Raw genomic sequence first — 24,202 nt, 5'->3', positions numbered from 1 at the left:
CTTTAGGAAATAATCTGAGGGTTGGAGAGATGGCTCAGTGGTTGGGAGCACTGACTGCTCTTCCAGAGGGCCTCAGTTCAATTCCCAGCAACCACATGGTGGCTCACAACCATCTGTAATGAGATCTGGTGCCCTCTTCTGGCCTGCTGGCATACATGCAGGCAGGATATTGTATAAGTAATCAATAAATAAGTCTTTTTTTTAAAAAGGAAATAACCTGAACTGCACTTCTTTCTTCTGTGCCCCAGCTGCCGTCAGCCAATCCAGTGGACTCGCAGCCAAGTTTGTCATCCACTGTCACATCCCCCAGTGGGGCTCTGACAAGTGTGAAGAGCAGCTGGAAGAGACCATCAAAAACTGCCTGTCCGCAGCTGAGGACAAGAAGCTTAAGTCCGTCGCCTTCCCGCCTTTCCCCAGTGGCAGGTAGGACACAGTTTCTGAGTTGATGATGCGTCCGGCCTTTCTCTTGGGAACCAGCTGCTCACCAACATGCATGCCTGCATTCTACTGGCCCATTCTAGGAGACACAGCCAGGGTCTGCCAGCACAGCCAGAAGGTTAGGTAGGCAACAAAGGAGAAACCAGATTTCCCACCTTCCAAACAGATGGGCCCCGGCCTGGGATAGCAGGTCTTCATGGCCAGGCTAGCTTTCCTGCCGCGTTAACATCAATGCCCGGACAGAAAGGTAGACACCATGGGTGAGGCCAGGTGGCATTTTAGTTCTGTATATGTTCGTGAGTGCACGTGTGTGTCACATGTGTACATACACACGCGTGTGCGGGCCAGTGTCTTTCCTCGGGTAATGCTCTCCTATTGCTGCGATATAACATTCTGTCCTAAAGTAACTTAGGAGAGCAAAGTGTTTAGTTGGTTTATACTTCCAGGTCACAGTCCATCATTGAAGGAAGTCAGGCAGACACTAAAGGCAGGAACATGACAAAGAGACCTTGGACAAATGCTGCTTGCTGGCTCACTCCCTGCCTCATACTTACTGTTTTTAATACAACCCAAGATCATCTGCCTAAGGGATGGTATTGCCCACAGTGGGCTAGGCCCTTCCATCAAGACAGTCTCTCCTGGGCATGGCCACAGGCCAATCTAATCTGGGAAATTCCTCAATTGTGGCATCTCCCCTCAGATGACTCTTGGCTAGCCACCTTGTTTGTGAGAACGGCCTTGGCTAGCCGGAGACTCATTATGTAAATTAGGTTAGTCTTAAACTCAGGGAAGTCTGACTGCCTCTGCCTCTCCAGTGCTGGAATTAAAGGTGTGTGCTGCCATGCTGGGTTTACTACCTTGTATTTTTGAGAGAGTCTCACATTGGTTTTGACTAACAGATTGTTAGGCCAAGCGGCCATGCAGTCTCAGCAATCCCATCTCTACTTCCCAGCACTGGGGTTACAATCATTATCACCATGCCCAGCTTTTTATACGTGTTCTGAGAACAAATGCTGGTGTGGCAAGCATGTTCCCAACTGAGCAATCGCGTGCCACACCCCTTGTTTCTGAAAACCTGCTATGTTCAAACCCTACATCCTTACCCTTGGTTCTCACCTAGAACACATGATCAGAAAAACCCAGGCTCACAGGTATTGCTAATCAAAGTGTGGTCTGTGAACCAGCAGTAGCAGCAGCAGCCCCCAGTTATAAATTGGGGCCCCTAGACCTCATCCCAGACCTGCTTTGAGATTCCAGGGAATGCTCAGGGGGTCAGCAGGGGAGGAGGCTGGGGCCTTGATCACTGCACCTCGAGCAATCGAGGAGGGCTCTCACTGCAGCTCGGTGGAAAGAGACTGGACTCAGAGGCACAGGCAATCCGAGGGTGAACTAATGAATACTATGGGATATATTCTCCATGGTCGGACCACGGGTGGTATATTCCACACAAAGATACTCAAGACAATGCAGGAAACAGGCATATCCTGGACTCTTGGACCTACCCCAGGTGTCTTGGTAGCCGACCCCGACCCTAAATGGCCATGATGGCTGTGTCCCTGGAAGCTGATCAGAGCCCTCAGCAAACTTTTTCCAGCCCAGCCTGGGCCAGAGTAGCTGCTGAGATCACAGTGGCAAGTTCGTGTGAGTGAATGGACGATTAAGACTCACTGGTCCTCAGCCTTCCTAGTGCTGCGACCCTTTAACACAATTCCTTATGTCGTGGTGACTGCCCCCCCCCCCCCGCAACCATAACATTATTTCATTGCTACTTCATAACTGTAACTTTGCTACTGTTATGAATCGTGATGTAAGTATCTTGTACGCAGGCCATCCGATATGTAACCCTGTGGAAGGATCGTTGGACCCCCAAAGGGGTTGACACCCACAGGCTGAGAAACACCGTGCCAGGCCACCACTAAGTAATTGAGTTCCAGTCCCAGCAATTCTGAAAAGCCCTTGGTGGATAATCTAGTTAGCATGTAAACTGATTTTGAAGGAACTCAAACAAACAAAACCAAAAAAAAATCTATGTTTGTGTTTTGAAGACAATGGTCATATAAATGTGGAATTGATAGAATTTAAAGTCAAGTTTTTTGAGTCTGCTGACAGAGATTCGAATTTGGGACATCCTTTACACACCAGCGTCTGTGACCTTGGCTGAAATTACCACATCTGGTTCAGTGGGGGACATTTCAACCTATTTGTATCTTCCCCTTGACCATTGCAGAGAAGGGGGCTTGTGACTGGGCCTGTGCATGGTGAGCCCCACACTGTACAAACAAGGGTCCAGGGCCAGAATAGAAAGAAACTGAGAGGGCTGGAGAGATGGCTCAGTGGTTAAGAGCACTGGCTGCCCTTCCTGAGGTCCTGAGTTCAATTCCCAGCACCCACATGGTGGCTCACAACCATCTGTACTATGATCAGATGCCCTCTTCTGGTGTATATGAATACAGCATACTTATATACATAATAATAAATATTTTTAAAAAAAGAAAGAAAGAAACTGAGAGCAGAGTATGTTTCTAACCCCTGTACTCTGGAAGGCAGAGGCAGGCAGAGCTCTGAGTTTCTGGCCAGCTTGGTCTACACGGTGAGTCCCGGGCTAGCCAATAGCTACCTAGTGAGATGCTATCAGAACAAAACCAAAGAGAAACCAATGTTCCTCTCCCCAAACTAAGAAAGAACTACACACATGGGTACAGGGGCCAAAATGACATGGGCTCTCTTCTTTTTGCTTGGGCACAGAAACTGCTTTCCCAAACAGACGGCCGCCCAGGTGACCCTCAAGGCCATCTCGGCCCACTTTGACGACTCGAGCGCGTCCTCGCTGAAGAACGTGTACTTCCTGCTCTTCGACAGCGAGAGCATCGGCATCTACGTGCAGGAGATGGCCAAACTGGACACCAAGTAGCTCTCCAGCAGGGACGGAGGAGGAGGATCAGTGTCACGTCACAAGAGCAGGGGTTTTATTTTTTAAAAGGATTGAGGAAGGGTGACATGGCAGGGGAGCAGAGGGTGGCTGAGAGGGCATCCAAGGCAGTGGGCACGAGGCCTGCCTGCCTGGGGAGGAGGCCCAGTGCATTTTATACTCTCTTAACAGAGGGCCTCTTCCATAATTAACCAGGTCTCCACCAAGGGTTTCTTTCCATGTGTTTTCTTCCTGTTGTTTTAGAGCTTTTTTTAAAAAAAAAAAAAACAGACAGACATAAAAATAGACCTCGTTTAGATTTATAGCATTGACTTTTACACACACACACACACACATACACACATACACACACACACACACACACACACACACACACACACACCTTCTCAAAGTTCTTGAGTCTTTGGTTCCTCCTTTTTCCAAGTGAAGAGGGTGTGACAGCCAAACCTGGGTACAATGGCTGTCTCCCTCAGTGGAGAGAAGATGGGAAAGATGTCTTGGGGTGCTTTTCTGTTATAGGGTCCCCTCCCTGACTCCTAAAATATTTGTAATTACACCTAAAAGGGTTTTTGCTTCGGGGTTTTTGTTTGTTCAGTTTTGTTTTTTTAAAGAAAAAGAAAAAAATGAAAGGAAAAAAAAAATAAAAGATCCAGTGTCTTTCTTATAACATTATCCCTTTATTGCATATTTCTTCTTCTTGGAAAACTGTGTCCCCCACAGGTAGATTCCTCCAGAGTGTTGTAAAAAAGTAGCACAAGGCCTGTCATTAATGAGTCCCACAGTGATCTCTAAGGCTCACGGTCAGACACGGCCGGCTCTCTCTACGCGTGGGTGATTCTGCCCCCAGAGTGGGTGAGCCTGCCGCCTCCCGTCCACAACAGCAGAGCCGGGGATGGATCTGCCAGTGGGTCATCAGCCTTTGGGAGAGAGACTCACGTCTCAACTCCAGCCTGAGCAACTAAGTGGAACACACCTTAGCCACAGCCCAAACGGGAATGGACCAGAAGCACCAGGGAGAGGCTGGTATCTCAATGACTCTGCCACCCATAAGCAGAGGCTGAGGCCAAAAGCAAGCAGAAAGAGGGTGGGGAGACTCATGCCTGAACCTACTGGGGTGGACTCATAGCCTCTTCTGCCACAGATGTTGAACTTAGGCTGTGCACAGGTAGCTCTTCCCTGCTGAACAGGGAATGGTCTGTTCATATACCTTAGCAACCTATGGCAAGGCATGACGGCCAATGAGGAGGGCCCAAGTGACAGGAGCTAGCCAGCAAATCAGCAGCATGGCTCCAACCCATGTCCCCCATGGCCCCCAGCAGCAGCCTATTGGACACCTCACAGGTACTCCTCTGGTCTCTGACGACCCTCCCTCAGTCACTGGTCCCTATCCTGGGATTCCTGCAGCAGTGGCCAGCCAGGCTTCAGACGTGTGAACCTCACCATGCTAGGATGGCATTTGAGCAGCTGTCCTGAGAGCCAAGCAACCTTCGACCTGGGGATTTCATCTGTACCCCCCTTTTGAAAAGATTGTCCCAGCTGGCCTTGTTGACCTTTTATTGGCTCATGGGGTGGTGGGGAGGGGCAGGAGGCCCGAGCCTGCGTATCCAGCAGCTCCCTACCACCTGTTGTACACAACTCTGCCTTAACTGCACTGCATGTGGCCTGAAGGCGGGGCTAGGGCATCCAGGCCAGGGAGGACTTGGAGAGAGGTGCTCCATCTTGCTACCTCCTATGTCTGAAGCCCTCATCCCTGTTGGTTAAAGCTTTCCAGTTTGGCTTGTTGTGGGAGAAGCGCTCACACCCCTCACAGGTACTATGTAAGGAAACCCAATAATCTCATGGGGTCCCAGTTGAGTTTGACAGAATCGTGCCTCCGTTGGTCACTGAGACTTTAACAGATCCCCCCGTCCCCAGGAGAGAGTCCAGCATCAGCTGGGCCAGTTTGAGAGGAGTTTTGTCTAACACTAAGTAAATGTACCTATGACCAGCAGTCAGCTGAATATAGAGAGAAAGGTTCACGAAGGTTAAAGAGGTCCCGAGGTACTAGAAAAGCTGAGGCAGAAGCATTGAGTTCAGGCCAATCTGAATAATGCAGATAGACACACTGTCTAGGATGAAGTGGGTAGAAAAGAGACTGAGTGTGTGCACGCGCATGTGTGAGTGCATGTGTGCCTGTGCGTGCGTATGTGTGTGTATGTGCATGTGTGTGTGTTGGTGGGGTAGAAGAAAGAAGGGAGAGAAAGAGAGCAGATTAAAAAACATAAATTAGAAGCTGAGGGGGGGGGGGGGGCGCACGCCTTTAATCCCAGCACTTGGGAGGCAGAGGCAGGTGGATCATTGTGAGTTCGAGGACAGCCTGGTCTACAAAGCAGTGCAGGACAGCCAAGGCTACACAGAGAATCCCTGTCTCAAAAAAAACAAAAAAACAAAAAAACAAAAAACAAAACAACAACATAAGTTAGGGAGAATAAAATGAGGCTCCTATTAATAACCGACTTACTGTGGGATATGCAAGCTTTCCACACCCCACATGAGGAGAGGCTCAAGGCGCAGGCCATCTCCCCACCCCAGCACTCCTTCCTTGCTCTCATGCCATGGGTTCTATTTACTATACCACAGACAAGGTGCCAGCTAGAGGAGCCCAGCTCTGCCCAACAAGAGCTCTGAACGTCACCCCCAAAGCCGAGCGAATTCACATGCACACACACACAGGAGCCTACAGTCCGGAAGCTGCCTCTGCTGCCATCCACCCAAGACGCTTTACCTCGTACAGCTGCAGGCAGACCTTCCAAACCCAAACCCCAAACAAATCTAGGCTTTTTTTTTTTTCCTTTTTTAATACCCCACCCCCTTTATTCTCCGTCTCTCATTTCCCATGTTACACAAGTTGACTTTCTAGCCAGCACATGACTGACGCCATGATCCAGACAAAGAAGCCTGCCCTTGGCACCCGTCAGAGGGCCCCCCCCCCCCCCCCCGTCAAGCAGTCCACCGCAGTACCTCCACTCCCACGCAGCCTCCCTGTCACGGTGGAGACTGCCTCATGGTCTTCCAGCTTGTGGAGATCAAAAGATCCCTGCTCTTGGCCAGCCGCACCATGAGGCGGCCTACATAGAAACCACTGATCTGGCCCACGCCATCGTTTCTGCCCATGGACAGGAGGAATGTCAGTGCACCTGGGAGGCAAACGCACAAAGCAAGATGAGGATTGAGGGGTGCAGCCCGCTTTAAGAAAGCAGCTCAAGCCAGGCGGTGGTAACAGTCGCCTTTAATCCCAGCACTTGAGAGGAAGAGGCAGGTGGATCACTGTGAGTTCGAGGCCAACCTGGTCTACAAAGCGAGTCCAGGACAGTCAAGGCTATACAGAGAAACCTTGTCTCAGAAAAAAAAGAAAGAAAGAAAGAAAGAAAGAAAGAAAGAAAGAAAGAAAGAAAGATCAGGTGTCTGGTGTGTGTTGTGGGGGGTATATGTCAAGCCCAGAGGGCAACCTGAGCTGTCATTTTACATGTGACATTCACATTTTTTAAAGACTATACTGACCACAAGGCTCAGGTTAGTTTTACTTTGTTTTGGTTTTGCAGAGGGGTGGGTTGTTTTTTTTTGGGGGGGGGGTTGGTTTGTTTGTTTGTTTAACTTATTTATTTACCATGTATATAGTGTTCTGCCTGTATGTGTGCCTGCCTGCCAGAAGAGAGCACCAGTTCTCACCATAGATAGTTATGAGCCACCATGTGGTTGCTGGGAATTGAACTCAGGACCTCTGGAAGAGCAGCCAGTGCTATTACCCTTTAAGCCATCTCTCCAGCCCTTTGTTTTGGGTACTGAAGACAGAGTTTCTCTGTGTAGCCTTGGCTGTTCTGGAACTCACTCCATATACCAGGCTGGCCTTGAACTTTGAGATTCATGTAGGCTTCGACCTTTTCCAAACCTACTTTATTTGAGGTTCTTTAATGCTTATCCCTCCTTTCCAACCCACCTACCCTAGGTAGGAGAGAAAAGAGGTTAATGGGAACAGGAGGAGTAGACCTTTTTGGACCTAGTTCCTGGGAGTGATTCCCCTGGCATAGTCGACAGGATTTCAGCAGACCAGCAATTCCACCAAAGTTGCTGCTGGAACCTGGAACAGCAGCCGGAACCTGGAGCCCCGAACCGTTCTCTAGAGCGGTCTCTCTAAGAGCGTCTCAACGTGGAGTGATGAACAGCCAAACAATCCCAAGACCCAAAAAGCCCAGCCTCCTGTTTTGGCCTCATATATATAATCTTCTCTCAGAGTCCGTACTAAGATGTGTTTCAGCTGGCAACACCCAAGCCCCCGCACGAGGTGGTTTGTCTTCCAGTGGATAAACAGCACCTGGTCTCTCACAAGTCTGTTCCCCATCCCACACTTGGGATCAAACCAAAAAGAGGTTTATATCCACTACAGATCCACCTGCCTCTGCCTCCTGAGTCCTGGGATTAAAAGTGTGCACCACCACCACCACCTGGCCTCCCAGGGTTTTTAAACTTGTGTTCTAGACATCAAACTAGGGCCCTCCTTGTAAGAACTTTAGTGACTGAGCCAGCGCCCCGGCCTCCTTTGTTAGCAATGAAACCTGGGGTCTCAGTATGCCAGGCAAGAATTCTACCACTGACCTACAGCTCCAGATATGTTTGGTTTTAAAGAGATTTTGTGTGCTGAGACCTGAGGGTCATTCATCTTACAGGCCCCAAAGTCTTCGGCGTCCCCCAATCCCAAGCTTCAACGACTGTAACAAGCATTCCTTACCTGGCTTGTAGGCTTTGAGGGGCCTCTGCTTCATGGAGTTGACAATGTTGGCCACGACAATGTTAGCGTGCAGGCCAGCGTGATAGGCCATCTTGGGCTCCTTGATGTCGGCACAGTCACCAATGGCATAGATATTGCTGTAACCTTCCACCTGGAGGAACTCGTTCACTTTCAGAGCACCACCGCTGGCCAGTCTACTCTCTGCCAGGGGAGATGACAGCGCGTTAAGTAGCCTCCGGAACAGAAGGATGAGCCCAGGGTGTGGGGCCAGTCACTTCCGTGATGTGTGCTAAGAAATGACGGCCCCACCTGCTGTCATCCTGTGGCCGGCGTCCCCACCTAAGACGACCCTTCCTGACAAGGCAAACCTGACCCACAAGAACAGAGACAAGCCAGGCGTGGTGGCGCACGCCTTTAATCCCAGCACTTGGGAGGCAGAGGCAGGTGAAGCACTGTGAGTTCTAGGCCAGCCTGGTCTACAAAGTGAGTCCAGGACAGCCAAGGCTACACAAACTCTGTCTTGAAAAACAAAAACAAAACAAAACAAAACAAAAGAACAGAGGCAGAGCACTGGAAAGCCTCCTCATACAAAACACTCAGAGTTTTCTGCAAGTCCCTTAGCCTCGCAGTCTTTAACCACCTTTGGAACATACATCAGAATTTTAACATAGATTTAGGCCTTGCCTAGACGATAAAGTTGCCCATAAGGAACTTAAAAGGACGTCTCTTTGAAAGCACATTAGAATAATGAGATGTTAAATCCTGGGTTCTCTGCCTGCTACCCCTGTGGACCGGCTTCCTTCTAGATTGAAAACTGACTTCCTGAAGGACCTGACAGAGACTGGTCAGGGAAGGTGCTCAGCAGTGAACTACAGGTACCCCACGCAGGGATGCAAAGCAACCATGGAGCTTGGCCACCGAGTCTCATGCTCAGATGTAGATGCTTAGATGTGCTTGTCCACCCACGCACTCACCAAATGCGCTGCGGTAGGCAGAGCTGTTGATCTTGATCCCGTTACATACGATCACCAGGTTGGTGGCCACCTCCGTGCCCTTGTCCGTCTCCACCTTGATGTACTCCCGGTATTCGTTGAGAGGCAGTTCCCCCAGGTTGCTCACCCGCTCACCTGTGGAGGGTTCCGTGACAGGGAGCTGGCAGAAGCCAGGCACACGCGAGGAGAGCAGTTACTCCCCTCACGACTCTCCCTCAGTCCACTCCCGTGGCCCGTCCCCAAGCAGCTGAATGTGGACATCTGTCCCCGAGGGAACCGTCTGGAGAGAAGCTCCAGGAAGCCGCAGGAGGGAAGCAAAGCTAAGCTTCCTGAGACCAAGGAACCACTACTTTTCAGGAGGCCCCTCCCTTCCTTTTGAATGACAGCTTGACCATCCTATGTGAGCAGAAGGCCTCCCAGAAAGCAAAGAAGAACTTAGTCCTGTAGGGTGCGTGCAGAACATGCAGAGAACCTCGTGTTCTGTACCTAGCACCTCATGGAGTGTATGCCAGTGCTCTGAAAATGAGGGCGGGAGGAAGTTCAAGTCCTTCTTGGCTACACAGTTTAAGGCCAGCCTAGTCATCTACATGAGATATTCTCTCTCTCTCTCTCTCTCTCTCTCTCTCTCTCTCTCTCTCTCTCTCTCTCTCTCTCTTTCTTCTCTCTCTCTCTCTCTCTCCCTCCCTCCCTCCTCTCTCCTCTCTCCAAATTTTAAGAAGAGTAGGAGACAGCAGCAGCTGAAGAGATGGCTCAGAGGTTAAGAGCACTGGCTGTTCTTCCAGAGGTCCTGACTTCAATTCCCAGCACCCACCAAGTGGCTCACAACCATCTATAATGAGATCTGGTTCTCTCTTCTGGCCTGCAGGTGTTCGTGCAGGCAGAGCACTATATATATAACAATAAATAAAGGTTTATTTAAAAAAAAAAGAACACTGGCATTCTTTCAGAGAACCCGGATTTGATTCCTAGCATCCAAATAAAAGCTACAAACCAGGCCAGGTGGTGGTGGCGCACGCCTTTAATCCTGGCGCTTGGGAGGCACAGGCAGGTGGATCTCTGTGAATTCGAGGCCAGCCTTCAAAGTGAGTCCAGGACAGCCAAGGCTACACACAGAGAATCTCTCTCTCTCAAAAAACAAACAAACAAACAAAAAGCTACAAACCCTCTGTAACTCCAGTTCAAGGGGATCTGATACTCTCCCCTGGCACTGGGCACACACATAATACACAGACATCTACACAGGCAAAACATCCACATACATAAAACTGTTTCTAAAGAATGGGTGGGTGGGTGGGTAAGTGGGTGGGTGGGTGGATAGATGGCAAAAGGCAGAGGAAGGGAGGAAACCAGTCTGAAAGCAAAGTGCTGCCAGACCTCCATGACCAGTTACCACCAGAGGCTGTGACAACAGAGATGGGCTACCCTAGCAACTGCCTCATAACCTTCTGCACAGAACTTGGAGGTGACCTCCAGATGTCATCCCACTCCAAATACAGGGATGCTTTCTCGCTCTCTCTCTCTCTCTCTCTCTCTCTCTCTCTCTCTCTCTCTCTCCCTCCCTCCCTTCCTGCTCTGGACAAAAAGCCAAACTCAGAAAGCAGTGGTGGTGGACACCTTTAATCCCAGCACTTAGGAAGCAGAAGCAGGCAGATCTCTAAGCTCAAAACCAGCCTGGTCTACAGAGTGAGTTCTAGGACAGCCAGGGCTACACAGTGAAACCCTGTTCCAAAAAAGAAAAAAAAAAGAAAGCCCCACTTGATGACTCAAATTGCATACCTCTTCCACATAGACATAAAAAAATCAAAACATGGCGCAGATCCTTTAGAAGCATGGTAAACTGCATCTGTCTGTCCTTGTCCTTAGCTACAGCCAGGCACTGTCCATCCATGCTCACCCCCACCCGTGACTTCCAGCTCCAGATGGACACAGCAGCTCTGATGTTCGAGACTTCTGATGCTTTCCAGATACAGTGGGAAAGAGAGAGCCTGTGTGGACTGTTGGCAGCCATGGCTGGGACTCTGGACAGTATACCCATAGGTGTGGGGATGGGGACACACACGCAAACACACACACAAACACACAGACACAGGCACACACACACAAACACACAGACACAGGCACGCACACACAAACACACACACACACACACACACACACACACACACACACACACACACACATACACACACCAGGAGGAGTGATGTCACACGTACTTAGCAGTAGCTGCACACCCTTCCGGAGAAGGATCTCCTTCACTTCCTGCCGCACACAGGGTAGGAGCTCCTTGTCAGCCAGGGGTACTCTGGAGTGGATGAGAGTGACCTGGTACAAAACAAACAAACAAACAAACAAACAAACAGGGCCTGGGAGGGAAGCCCAGGGTCTCCTCCCCTATTGTCCATGTAATATCGAGGAAACTGAGCATCAGAGATGAACCCTGCAGTGTTCAGGGACCCAGTGCATCGCTCAGTACTCAGTACTTGGTGCCCCTAAGCCAGAGGACCATCCACGTGCCATTGCACAAGCCCACACCTCACCTAAGGCAAATGGATGATTCTTTCAGAATATACAGTTGTACCATCACTATGTAAGCTGCTGGCCTTCCAGCCTGACCACCAGTTCTATTTATATAGCTATCTGTTTGTTTGTTTATGTATTTTTAGTTTTCTGAGACAGGATTTCTCTTTGTAGCCCTGGCTGCCTGGACCTCACTCTGTACACAAGGCTGGCCTCAAACTCAGTGATCTGCCTGCCTCTGCCTCCCAAGTGCTGGGATTAAAGGCATGGGCCACTGCCACCAACTAAAAACAAAATAAAACGAAAACTTTCAAAATTATTTTATTTTGTTTTTTTTAAAGATTTATTTATTTATTATGTATACTGTATTCTGCCTGCATGTACACCAGCATAGCAGAAAAGGGCATCAGATCACATTATAGATGATTGTGAGCCACCAGGTGATTGCTGGGAATTGAACTCAGGACCTATGGAAGAGTAGCCAGTGCTCTTATCCTCTGAGCCATCTCTCCAGCCCCTTATTTTATTTTTTGAGACAAGATCTTTCTATGTCACTAGTTCTCACCCGGGGATCACTTTTTTGGAGAGATGAAGAACCCTTTCACAGGGGTCACCTAAGTTTATCAGAAATATCAGATGTTTACATTACAATTCATAACAGCAGCAAAATTACAGTTACGAAGTAGCAACAAAAATGATTTTATGGTTGGGGGTCACCACAACATGAGGCACTTTATTAACGGGTTGCAGCATTAGGAAGGCTGAGAACCACTGCTCTGTGTAGCCCTGGCTGTCCTGGAACTTGCTCTGTAGACCAGGCTGTCCTCAGAACCCAGAGATCTTCCCTCTGCACCTCCCGAGTACTGGCATTAAAGGTTGGTGCCACTCTGCTTGGCCCTAAATAAAAATATGATAAAGGAGGTAACTAGGCTAACTAGGCCAGGCAGTGGTGGCGCACGCCTTTAATCCCAGCACTTGGGAGGCAGAGGTAGGTGGATTGCTGTGAGTTCGAGGCCAGCCTGGTCTACAAAATGAGTCCAGGATAGCCAAGGCTACTACACGGAGAGACCCTGTCTTGAAAAAAACTAGACACATGCTAATCTCACAACAATGGGCAGCTGCTATATGGCTGTTCCATGCCTACGAATGCAGTACAGATCTTACACTGAGTGAGCTGAAATGTACTGAAATGTTCTGACAGTCTTTACCCCCATGGTGAGGCAAGAATAATCCAGTCTATCCCTGACTGCTGATGCAGAGCTCTCAAGCCCTTCTTGTGCTGGTAGCATCATTTGTTTTGCCTTTTTGGCTCCAATTCCTAGCCCAGAGCTTCTGAGATCTTTGTAATTCTCTGAGTGGCCAAACTGCTGAATGCCTTGGAATTTCCTGGGTGACAGGCACATCATTCAGTCTGATGAGACAATGGCATCAGACTCAAACCATGATTTGAGCTTCCAGCCCCTGCCCCAATCCCTCAGGAAGCAGAGGGGAGCTAGAGATGGCGTTCCATGGTCCATCATGGCTCAACAATGAGGCCTTCAAATATCCCCTGCAGAGCTCGGAGAGCCTCTACATGCATGAGCATGGCCAGGTGGCACACCCCAACTCCAGGGTGCTTGGGACCCTTTATCTGGCTCTTCATTTATGCTCTTTAAGGGTTTACTTTATTTTTAGTTATGTGTATGTGTGTCTATATGTGGGTATGTGCACATGAGTGCAGTGCCTGTTGAGTCCAGAAGAGGGCGTCAGATCCCCTGGAGCTGGAGGTACAGGCAGTGTGAGCCCCAGATGTGGGTGTTGAGAACCAAACCTGGGTCCCCTGCAAAAGCAGTATGAGCTCTTAACCACTGACACATCACTTCAGCCCCATCTGTGTCCTTTAAAACATCCTTTGTAGTAGGTAAGTCAGCAATGGTAAGTGTGGGAATTTGAATGAAAATGGCCCCATAGGCTTACAGGGAGTGGCACTATTAGGAGGTGTGGCCTCACTGGAGTAGGTGTGGCATTGTCAAAGAAAGTGTGTTACTTGGGATGGACTCTGAGGTATCAGAAGCTCAGGCCAGGCCTAGCATGTCTCACTGTCTCTTCCTGCTGTCTGTGGATCCAGACATAGAACTCTCAGCTTCTTCTCCTACATGCCACCACACTTCCTGCCATGATGATAATGGACTAAACCTCTGAACTGTATGCTAGCCCCACGTAAATGTTTTCCTTTATAAGAGTTGTTATAGTCAGGTCTGGAGAGGATGGCTCAGTGGTTAAGAGCATTTGTTGTTCGTATAGAGGACCTGGGTTCAATTCCCCATGACCCACATGGCAGCTAACAACTGCCAGGGGATTCCAGGGGATCCTAGGCCCACTTCTGGCTTCCACAGGCACTGTGTTCACATAGTGCACAGACATAATACATGTAGGCAAAACACCCATACACATAAAATTAAAAAAAAATAAATCTTTAAAAAATTATAGTGGTCATGGTGTCTCTTTGCAGCAATAAAGCCCTAAATGAGACAGTAAGAAGCTGTGTCTGGGGTCCATAAGCCTCTCAGGCCATTAAAAAAAACCAATGAGAGGAACTTTCCATTTAAAGCTGGGTCAGGCGGAAGGATTGGTAAGCTCGGGACCTAATGTTCCCCTGTCATCGGAGATGCGAGCAACCTTGTGGGGCTTGATCTATGGTGTATGTGCCGCCAATTCCAGGCAGCTTTGGAGTTGAACTGCATCATGGGACACTCCACTGGTGTTAGTGAGGCCGTTCAGTGTTGGAAGAGACCCACTCGTCTCATCACAAAAGCACTGAGCACACGCAGAGGAGGATGGGTCTTCCCTCCACAACACTCATGAATCAAAATGAACACTTTAACGACATCCACCCGTCACCATAATTCCCAACCATTTGTCAGACAGCAAGCATATCATTAAATTTTCCCGAATTGATTTCCCTTTTGAAAGCTAACCCATCTCTCCCTAGGGAGAAGAGCGCTGTTCACAGGCTCTGCATGGCTCCGAGGGACTGATTCACATGAGCCAAGGCTGACCCACATGAGGTACCAGGAAGCCCTGGTCTACAGAACGCATCACTACAACTGTCATTCAACCCTCACTACTCCAGGGGCTTAGACCCATCTCTCTGTAAGGTGCCAGACAGGTTCCTATCTCTCCAGCATTAAGAGTCAGGGCAGGGGGGCTAGAGAAATGGATCAGTGGTTAAGAGCACTGCCTGCTCTTCCAGAGGTCCTGGGTTCAATTCCCAGCAACCACATGGTGGCTTACAACCATCTGTAATGTGATCTGATGCCCTCTTCTGCAGATAAAGTACTCATATACAACAAATAAATTAATTAAAAAAAAAAAGAGTCAGGGCAGGGTGTGGCCACCCTCCCATGGGTAGAAGGCACTGAGAATCAGCCTTTCCCCAGTGTGGGCAGCTCTCCCAATGCCAGGAACATAGACCATCATGTGGCTGCCCAGGGCAAGGGCTGTCAATCAAACATACTTACTTAGTTAGGGGTTTATTGCTGTGAAGAGACACCATGACTGTGGCAACTCTTATAAAGGAAAACATTTTACTGGGGCTGGCTCACAGTTCAGAGGTTCAGTGCATTATCATCACGGCAGGAAGCATGGCAGTGTGCAGGCAGACATGGTGCTGGAGAAGGAGCTGAGAGTTCTACATCTTGATCCACAGGCAGCAGAAGGGGACTGTGTGCCACCCTAAGCATAGCTTGGACACAGGGGACCTCAAAGGCCACCCCAACAGTGACACACTTCCTCCAAGGTCACACTTACTACAACTAGGCCACACCTCCTAATAGGGCCACTCCCTATGGGCCAAGCATTCAAACACATGAGTCAGTCTATGGGGGTTTCTCTTCAGACCAGCACACATACCAAGAAACTTCTCAGCAAAAAAAAGGCTATCAAAGAACATGCAGGTCTCATCCCAAAAGCCCTACCCTAAAGGAGATGTGGGAGGCTGGATTTATGAGGCATCTCCTTGACCCTCCTCACCCCACATTCACTGCTCTGTACAGCCAAGAGCCTACGTAAGAGGCTCTCCTCACTGTGTGGGGAAATGGCAGGAGGAATTGGTTTTTATACAAGAAAACACACTCTGCTTGTGCACGTGATGCTCCAGCCTTCCAGGGCCTGAGCAAAGTCCTGATGTGGCTGGGGTGGCAAAATGGCTGCTTGGGTAATGGGGCTTGCCTCCAAGCATGACCACATGAGTTCAATCCTCAGGGTACAACAAGGAGGAAGGAGAGAACTGACCACCGCAGGTTATCCTCTGTCTTCCACGGTCACACCAAGGCATGTGTGCATGTGTGCACGTGCACACACACAGAGACACTAAGTAAATATATCGAGATAGATGTGCTTTTTTTTTTTTCCAAAATAAGACAGAAAGCAAAGAACCTGCCTGCTGAGAGTTCATAGCCGAGGGGTCCCGCCTCACCTCCTTCTCGGGGTACTCCGTTTTGATCTCTGCTGCCATCTCCACTCCTGCAGAGCCACCTCCCACCACCACGATGAACTGTGAGAGCTGAATCTGCAGAAGAAGGGACCGGGAAACATACCCACATGCCTGTATAGCGGCCTGGCCTGTGGAGCGGGGAGGGAGGCCCTTGCCAAAGGACAGAGCTCTGTCCATTTCTGACCTCCAGATGGGACCCCCTCCCCACCTCATAAGATCACTGGGGCAACTGGGGGGTGGGGGGGAACATGGAGGCAGGTGTGATCTACCACACCTAGCAAGTGGGCATGCATTTATGAAGAGGTGACAAGTGAGACAAGCCAGAGACATACCCAGCACAACACACACAGGGACTCAGGTCTGAGATCTCCTCTGGGGGAAAATCTCTCTGTAGCAACTCTTGGCTACTCCAAGGCTGTTTATCCAGCTGTTAGGTCCTCCCAGATAGCCTCCCTACTCTAGCCCCGGCTGTGGCCCACTGTGCTCTGGCCTGCCCACCCTGTCCCACATCCGTTGCTCTGGCATACTTGCTTCACCATGTCCTCGTAGGCCTGGATGGCTGCCTGCTGGCAGGACACCTCCGTAAACTTGCCAGGGAAGGGCCCAGTGCTGCCCGTGGCCAGAATTAGATGTGAAAAGGGCAAGGCCTGTAGAGCATAAGAAAAAGAAATAAGCTGGGCGTAGTGGCGCACGCCTTTAATCCCAGCACTTGGGAGGCAGAGGCTGGTGGATCGCTGTGAGTTAGAGGCCAGCCTGGTCTACAAAGTGAGTCCAGGACAGCCAAGGCTACACAGAGAGACCCTGTCTCGAGAAAAAACAAAACAAAACAAAAAAAAGAAAGAAAGAAAGAAAGAAAAAGAAAAAAAAATAAGAGAGTAAGTCAGAGAGGAAGGGCTGGGCCTCTGCCTCCAGCCTCGGGACATCAGCAGCCATGAAGCGTTGCAGAGAAGAGGCTCTTGAGCATTCCAGGTAGAGAAGGAGAAAGTACCACACTGATGGGGGTCACGTAAGGTACCAGAAGCCAAGAAACACCTCAGAAAGCAGGAGAGCATGGGGTGGAAACAAACCAGCACAGCATGGGGGGCAGGGGTGAAGAGAGCCCCCCCCCCCTCCACAGCAGAGAGCCTGAAACAGGAAGCTGCTTGGGCAGGGGAGGCCAATAAACAGGACTCACACCCCCCAAGTTGGAATCTTCTGGACTTTTTGTTTTTGAGACCAGGGTCTTGTGTAGCCCGGGCTATGTAGTTAAGGATGACCTTGAACTTCTAACCTCCTGCCTCCAGCTCCCAGGTAATTGGAATTACATGGCATGCTCCCTGCTCAGTGCAGAGGGACAAACCAAGGGCTTTGTGCACGCTAGGCAAGAACTCTACCAATGGAGCCACACCTCCATTTCTTCTCGGATTTTTTTTTTTTTTTTGAGACAGGGTTTCACTGTGTAGCCTTGGCCGTCCCGGACTCACTTTGTAGATCAGGCTGGCCTCGAACTCACAGAGATCCGCCTACCTCTGCCTCCTGAGTGCTGGGATTAAAGGCGTGCACCACCTCGGCCAGCCCTCTCGGATATTTTAGAACCTTCCCTCTATCATGCTAAAGGGGAGAGAATGGCACATATGTAAAAGCTTAGGACAGTGTCCTGCATATAGGAAAGGCTCAAACAACCCCAGCTACCACCATCTTGTGTCTGCTGTGACCAACTCGAAGAATGTGCTGTGAAGCAGCAAGCAGGGCTTGGAGCCCATAGATGGCTCCTCTTGGGCCTTGAGAGGACACACTGTACCCCAGAACACCCACACACACACACCTCACCACCCTGTAGCAACACTGTCCGGTTCTTCAAGTCTATGCCAATCACTTTGCCCTGGCGGAAGTTATCCTTGAAGGTCACTGAGTAAGAAATGAATGTCTTTTTGGCGAACCCTGGGAATGGACACAGAAGCTGTCATGAGATAGAACAGGGCTGAAGGTTTCCCAAGCCACATTACCCACAAGGGTGCTCTTGGCCACAGCCAGGGCCAATGGGTATAGCCGGGTGTCCACTCTGCCCTGAAATGCCCGTCTGGTCCTCAGAAGAACCTAAGCTCTTAATCTGGGGCCGCACCATGGAAGATGCTTAAGACCAGTGGCTTGGGCTGCTGCAGGACTGAATCCAATGTCCGGAGCAACTTGCCCTAAATGGAGAGAATTGGCCCCAGCCCTGACATCATGCCCCATAACGATGACAAGACCTCGCTCGCAGAGGAGCAACTCACCACTCTCCACGCTGGCCCGGAGGGCTGCCACATTGTGGTGGAAGGAGTCCTTCATGTCCACCAGCATGAAGGGGACATTCAGTGTCTGCAGCTGGCTGGCGGCCGCTATCCCTCCAAAGCCCCCGCCCACGATCACCACGTGCATAGCTCCTGTATCCACCGAGACCTGGGACCCCATCCTGAACTTGGCACCTTCTGGAGGAGAAGGTACTGCATCAGATTCAAGAGAATGAGAGAGCAACGGTGTCCATGGCGAGAGACCGTACATCAGGGGTCTCTCTCCAGCCCTCAGCTCCACCTTATTTGCTGAAACAGGGTCTCTCAGTTGAAGCCAGAGCTAACCGATTTGGCTAGACTAGCCAGGACAGGATCCCCTGGCTCTCTGCCCTTTTAGAGTTGGATCTTACTGGTATCCAAATTCAGTCATCACACTCACATGGCAAGCCCCTGGGCCATCTCCCCAGCCCCAAGAGTTTGTCTTTCAGTCACAGAATTCCAACTCCATGGGCACTGATTTAAGCTAAGTTAAATTAAGTTAAAAGAAGAGGGAGCAGCCTGCTCTGACCCCATCAAAACCACCTGCTCCCTTCTCTGGGCATCTGAGCCCCCTCTAGAGCTGCTCTATGGACCTATGGTCATGGCCACCAAACTGTTCTTCAATTTGTTTTCCCTAAGCACACATCATCAAAGGTTTCCAAGGTGGAAGCAGTGTCCACTCAACATGCATGTACATAGCATACTCTTGCTGTGGATCACATGGTCAGACAGACAGGCATGGCCTCTGGCCTTGCAGAGGCAGAGCCTAGATCAGCAAGATGGCTCGGCAAGTGTACAAGTCTAATGGCCTGAGTTAGATCCCCAGAAGCCAGTGGAAGGAGAGCTCTGATTCCCAAAAGTTATCCTCTGAGGTTCACACACACATGGCCCCCCAACAATATTAAACACATACAATAGTAATTATTACTTAAATAAGCAGGATCAGGTAACAAAAGCCACATAGGAAGTTGGGCAGGTAGGTGAACAAGAAATGGTAGCCTTGCCTGCTCGGAAGCAAAGTAACCACATCTAAAGAAAAATCCTTCAACTCTCCTGTTACAAACACTGCAGTGACACTGTGCTAGGAGCCGAGGCCACCAGATTGAAGGGAGCCATTGATGACATATGATAACCATCTTGAAACACAGGATGTTACTATGGCTTGGAAACGTAGTCTCCAATAGGACAGTGTAGAGGTGGCCCTCGTGGCAAGTGTTTAGGCCATGAAAGTCCCACCTATGAGTGGATTAATGTTGAATATAAAAGGTGTTCAGGGGCTGGTGAGATGGCTTAGGTGGTAAAGGTGTCTGCAGCCAAGCCTGCCAACACAAGCTCTCTCATGATGAACTGTTGAAAGTTGTCCTCTGATCTCCACATCTCTCTTACACATACACACACACACGCACGCACACACGCACGCACGCACGCACGCACACACACACACACACACACACAAATTGATTTTAAAAAGTGGGGCCCTGCTGGGTGTGGTGGCACATGCCTTTAATCTCAGTGCTTGGGAGGCAGAGGCAGCCGGATGTCTGTGAGTTCGAGGCCAGCCTGATCTACAGAATGAGTTCCAGAAGAGCAGGGCTACACAGAGAAACCCTGTCTCAAACAAACAAACAAAAACAGGGCCCTGATGCTTCAAGGCTGAGTACTTGTTCTCTTCTGCTTTCCCCACAGGAACACGCAGCAGGAGGGCCCTTGGAGCCTGGCACCTTGACCTCAAATTTCCCAGACTTCAGAACCATGACCAATACGTTTCTGCTTATTATAAATAATCTGGTCTGTGGCAACACCACAAGCAGACTAAGATCATGTGACATGAACTGAGATGGTGACAGTAGGGTAGAGGGTAGAGGGGAGGAGCCTTCAGTGAGGTAGGTCACTCCAAAGCAGCACTCCCCCACCCCACCCCACCCACACACACACCCAGAGGCATGGAGGAGATGTGACCTGAGACATCAAAGTAGGGGAAAAGGCCTGTGGGGAAAACCTCAATGACTGCAGAGAGAGGATTGAAGGACAAGAAGGAGCTTTCAGGTCGACTCTGTGGTGAGAGGGGAAAGCAAGGCCCTGCAGGAGGCTGAGGGGAGGAAAAAAAAAGAGAGAGTGGTCGTCAGAGGAGTGTGCCTATGAAGGGTACGGGCCAAGCTCGAGGCTCTCCCCTGCACTGGGGCAGGCTACACAGTCCCCAGCAAACTGAAAGCAAACCTTGGTTGAACTTTAGGAGCTAAAATTCCAAAACGTTTGTGCCAGAGCCGGACATTGAGGCATGCAGAGCAGAGGAAAGCAGCAGTCTAGGTCACTAGACACAGAACTGCGGAGCCCAGAGGTGAAAACCGATGGAAGCTGCCCGGACTTTCCCCAGAATCCGCATGAGGCTGTCACAGCCACTTGAGTATTTTGGAGTCTGGCCCTGTGAGGGACTGGGACTTGTCTCCAGACCAAATCAACCCCAGAGACAAACATGCCATGTGGCCTTGAGACAGCCAGAGGGCTTGCCAGTGTGGGAGGAGCCACCCATCCATGAAAGGGCCAAGTCCCTGCAGCTGAGATCCAGACAACAGGAGACGGGTTGCTGGGAAATACTGTCTCAGACCAAAGGACATCAGACCTCCTCCAGCTTGGGCCACGTCACAGGAAGGGACTTCCAGGGAGATACTGGGATACCAGAAGAACTAAAATTGGATTTCAGGGTTACCGGGTCAAAGGTCACGAAATAGGCCTACAGGAGATAATCTGGCCAGCTGCAAAGAAGAGCCCCACCAGAGATAGCGCTGCTTAGTGACTGACCCGAAGGGTCCCATCGGAGATAGAGTTGATAAGAGACCCAGTTTTATGGTCACATTCCTTTCTGTCCACCAGAGATAGGGTTACTAAGAAACCAGACACTTCCCTGGACAAGGCAGTGGGTGGTGTTGGCACCTTTTTCTGTAGCTTGTCACTTTTAGACGTTAGACCTCCTTATGTTATTCAATGAATAGGCACTTGCCAGGCTGGAACTCCCCTGCTTTGGGGCACTGGGAGAGATAGGAACCTATAAATTTACCCTCAGCTCAGAGATCAGGGCTCTTTCTGGATACCACTGGGTTGAAGCCAGTCAAAAAATTAAACGCCCTCATGTGTATTGCATCAGTATTGAGACCTGGTGGTCTTCTTTGGGGTTTTCACTATCGGGGCACAGTAATACTGAGGACAGAGAAGTAGCCAGAGTAGCCAGAGAGGCCCAGCTAGTCTGTGGGTTTCAGGGCAGGCCACCAATGAGGACATTTGAAGAACATAAGAAAGGAGTAAGTTAGGCATGTTGGTCCATGCCTACAGTCCCTACACTCGGGAAGTAGAGGCGAGGAGATCACAAGCTCAAGATCATCCTAAGATATACAGCAAGCTCAAAGTCAGTTTGGGCTATATAAAGGCTATTTTTAAAAAATCAGGAGGCAGGGGCAGGTGGACCTTTATGAGTTCAAGACCAGCCTGGTCTATAGAGTGAACTTCAGGACAGCTAGGGCTACACAGAGAAACCCAGGCTCAACCAAACCAAACCTAAGGCAAATGATCAAGACATCTCGGGAGGCAGCTCAGTGGGCAAAGTGCCTGCTATGAGACCATGATGACCTAGCTCTGTTGGAGATTGGTCTGATGTATTTGGACACGAATTATTATTTGTTGTCTCTGTGCCCCACCTGTACTTTGCCTAAGAGCCTGACCTGTTTGACCAATAAAAGGCCATCACACCTGGGCAGGGCAAATGGGATAGGGCCTGGCTAAGGGTCCAGACCTTGGAGAGAATCTTGGAAGGAGGAGAGACTGGAGGAGAGGAGAGGAAGGAGGAGGCTGCCCCATGGGTTAGGTGGAGGAGAAGCACATGGCCGGTGTGGATGGAGGATTTGGCCCAGATGATAACTAGCAAGTATTTGGGATTACAGATGGGAGGTAGCTTGATAGAAATCATTAGAACCAGATGGCATGGGATTGAGATACCTGCCCCACTATGGGAGGTAGTCTAGGGGATTAATATCTGCCCTGCCCCAGGTTAACTAAGGCTAATTTATTTATTTATTTATTTATTTATTTATTTATTTATTTATTTATTTATATTTCCGAGACAGGGTTCCTTTATGTAGCCCTGGCTGTCTTGGACTCACTTTGTAGACCAGACTAGCCTCAACTCACATCAATCCTCCTGCCTCTGCCTCCTGAGTGCTGGGATTAAAGGTGTGGGCCACCACGCCTGACTAACTAAGGCTATTTTAAAATATAGCAGGTATCTGTGTCTTGATTGATTGCTAGCGGGTTAGAAAATACTGGCCATAATAATAATTATAGGCCTAATAATAGACACCATTGGGCCATAGCGGTAAAATAACTACAACATAGCTCTATCCACAGCATCTACATAAACAGCCTGGTGCCACAGCGTGCACTTGTACTACTGGTGCTGCAGACAGGGATTCTGGGAGCTCACTGGCTAGCCAGCTTAGTGGAACAGGTGAGCCCCAGGTCCAAGTGAGACACCTTGTCTCAAAACACAAGGTGTATACCTCCTGAGAAATGACACCCAGTGACCTCCGACCTCCAGGTGCACACATGCACACACAGTGTAGTCACGCAAAAAAAAAAAAAAAAAAAGAAAGAAAGAAAGAAAAGAAGTGGTCAGCCTTGAAGACAGGCTCAAGCAGCTGAACAGCATCGTGAGGGAGTATGTCCCAGCCCATCTGGGACTGTCTCAGGAGCCACCTACTATCTGACTATCTGTGTGGCGAGAGGGAACCCCACTCTTCTCTGGGCCTCGGCTTACTCTTTTAAATGAATTTATTTTATGTTATGTGTATGAGTGTTTGACTGCACGTATATCTGTACACCACATGTATGCTTGGTGCCTGGAAGGCCAGAAGGGGATATAGGGGTCCCCTGGAACTGGAGTTATAGATGGTTCTGAGCTGTGGGGTGCTGGAAATGGAAGCCACGATCAGCCAAGATCAGCCAGTGCTCTTAACCGCTGAGCCATCAATTAATCTAGTGCCCATAGTTTAAGCTTTTTTAAAGCACTCAGGGTCCAGTCAGCATTAACACACACAAAATGGCCTCTTATACACAGAGGACTGACCCCAAGACACAAAAACCCCTGGGGGACTGTTTGCAAATACCCCCACCCTTACTGGATAGCTCATGATTAGAACTCCCCACGCTGTTTTTGTTGGGGCTGGGGCTTGGTGGAGAGCTCTGCATTCGGGGTTAAGAGGGCTAAGTGGTTTCTAATACAGCAAGGCTTCCGCATGCCACCCATCTGACAGATTCGAAAATGGAGTTCCTGACAGGACTGAGACCAGGACAAATCCCTCAGGAGGCAATGTTCCTGTTCTCCTCCTCTAACTCCTCAGAGGTCTGCCCAGAGCTAAATTCGAGCACTCAGCAGGCTAAATATGCTCACTGAATAGAAAGCGAATAATTGAAAGGACACAGGAGCTCAGCCAGAGGCAGGCATGGACATCAGTGGGTTAGTAGAGCCTGGAAACACAAGTGGCCATAAGGTGGACCACGGTGTGGTATGCTCCGTTTACCCCCCTCTGCATGGGCCCAGTCCTCCCCTCAAGGCCGCAGTCAGTGGTACTTACGGTCAAAAGTGAGGAGGAGTTCAAGGCACATGTAGCAGAAATGTGAGGAGAACAGGTGACACGCCAGTGCAGACGTCACTAAGAGTCTACCATGCCAGATGGACCAACAAACCTGCTCTTGCCTCTTCTGAGAATTCCTTCCCTGAGAGAGGAGCTGGCCAGAGGAAGGAGTTAAGAG

General features: G+C 49.8%; 2 protein-coding genes across 3 annotated transcripts in view; one reads left to right on the top strand and one right to left on the bottom strand.

Annotated features, from left to right (window-relative positions):
* The window catches only part of LOC127195627 (core histone macro-H2A.2), a 44,328-nt gene extending 40,979 nt beyond the window's left edge, over positions 1-3,349 (top strand). Inside the window, exons 8-9 of the mRNA XM_051153123.1 lie at positions 249-423; positions 3,184-3,349. Coding sequence (XP_051009080.1) covers positions 249-423; positions 3,184-3,349 — 341 coding nt within the window. The remainder of the gene's footprint in view (positions 1-248; positions 424-3,183) is intronic.
* On the bottom strand, positions 2,918-18,586 carry Aifm2 (apoptosis inducing factor mitochondria associated 2). 2 transcript variants are annotated; one of them, XM_051153122.1, is made up of 9 exons: positions 18,368-18,583; positions 17,920-18,035; positions 16,643-16,762; positions 16,098-16,190; positions 11,338-11,446; positions 9,107-9,259; positions 8,133-8,333; positions 6,368-6,543; positions 3,464-3,612 (listed from the first exon to the last, which is right to left on the bottom strand). In XM_051153122.1, the coding sequence occupies exons 1-8, from the start codon at positions 18,543-18,545 to the stop codon at positions 6,392-6,394; spliced, it is 1,122 nt and encodes a 373-aa protein (XP_051009079.1). In that variant the 5' UTR covers positions 18,546-18,583; the 3' UTR covers positions 3,464-3,612; positions 6,368-6,391. The 2 variants fall into 2 exon arrangements, with proteins under 2 accessions (XP_051009078.1, XP_051009079.1); XM_051153121.1 differs by lacking the exon at positions 6,368-6,543 and having other exon boundaries at positions 2,918-3,612; positions 18,368-18,586.
* Positions 18,587-24,202: the final 5,616 nt, after the last annotated feature.

This window comes from Acomys russatus, chromosome 11, assembly GCF_903995435.1.
Source record: "Acomys russatus chromosome 11, mAcoRus1.1, whole genome shotgun sequence".
NCBI lineage: Eukaryota > Metazoa > Chordata > Mammalia > Rodentia > Muridae > Acomys > Acomys russatus.
The sequence above is the reverse complement of the archived record's forward strand: the minus strand, read 5'-3'. Positions and strand labels throughout refer to the sequence as shown.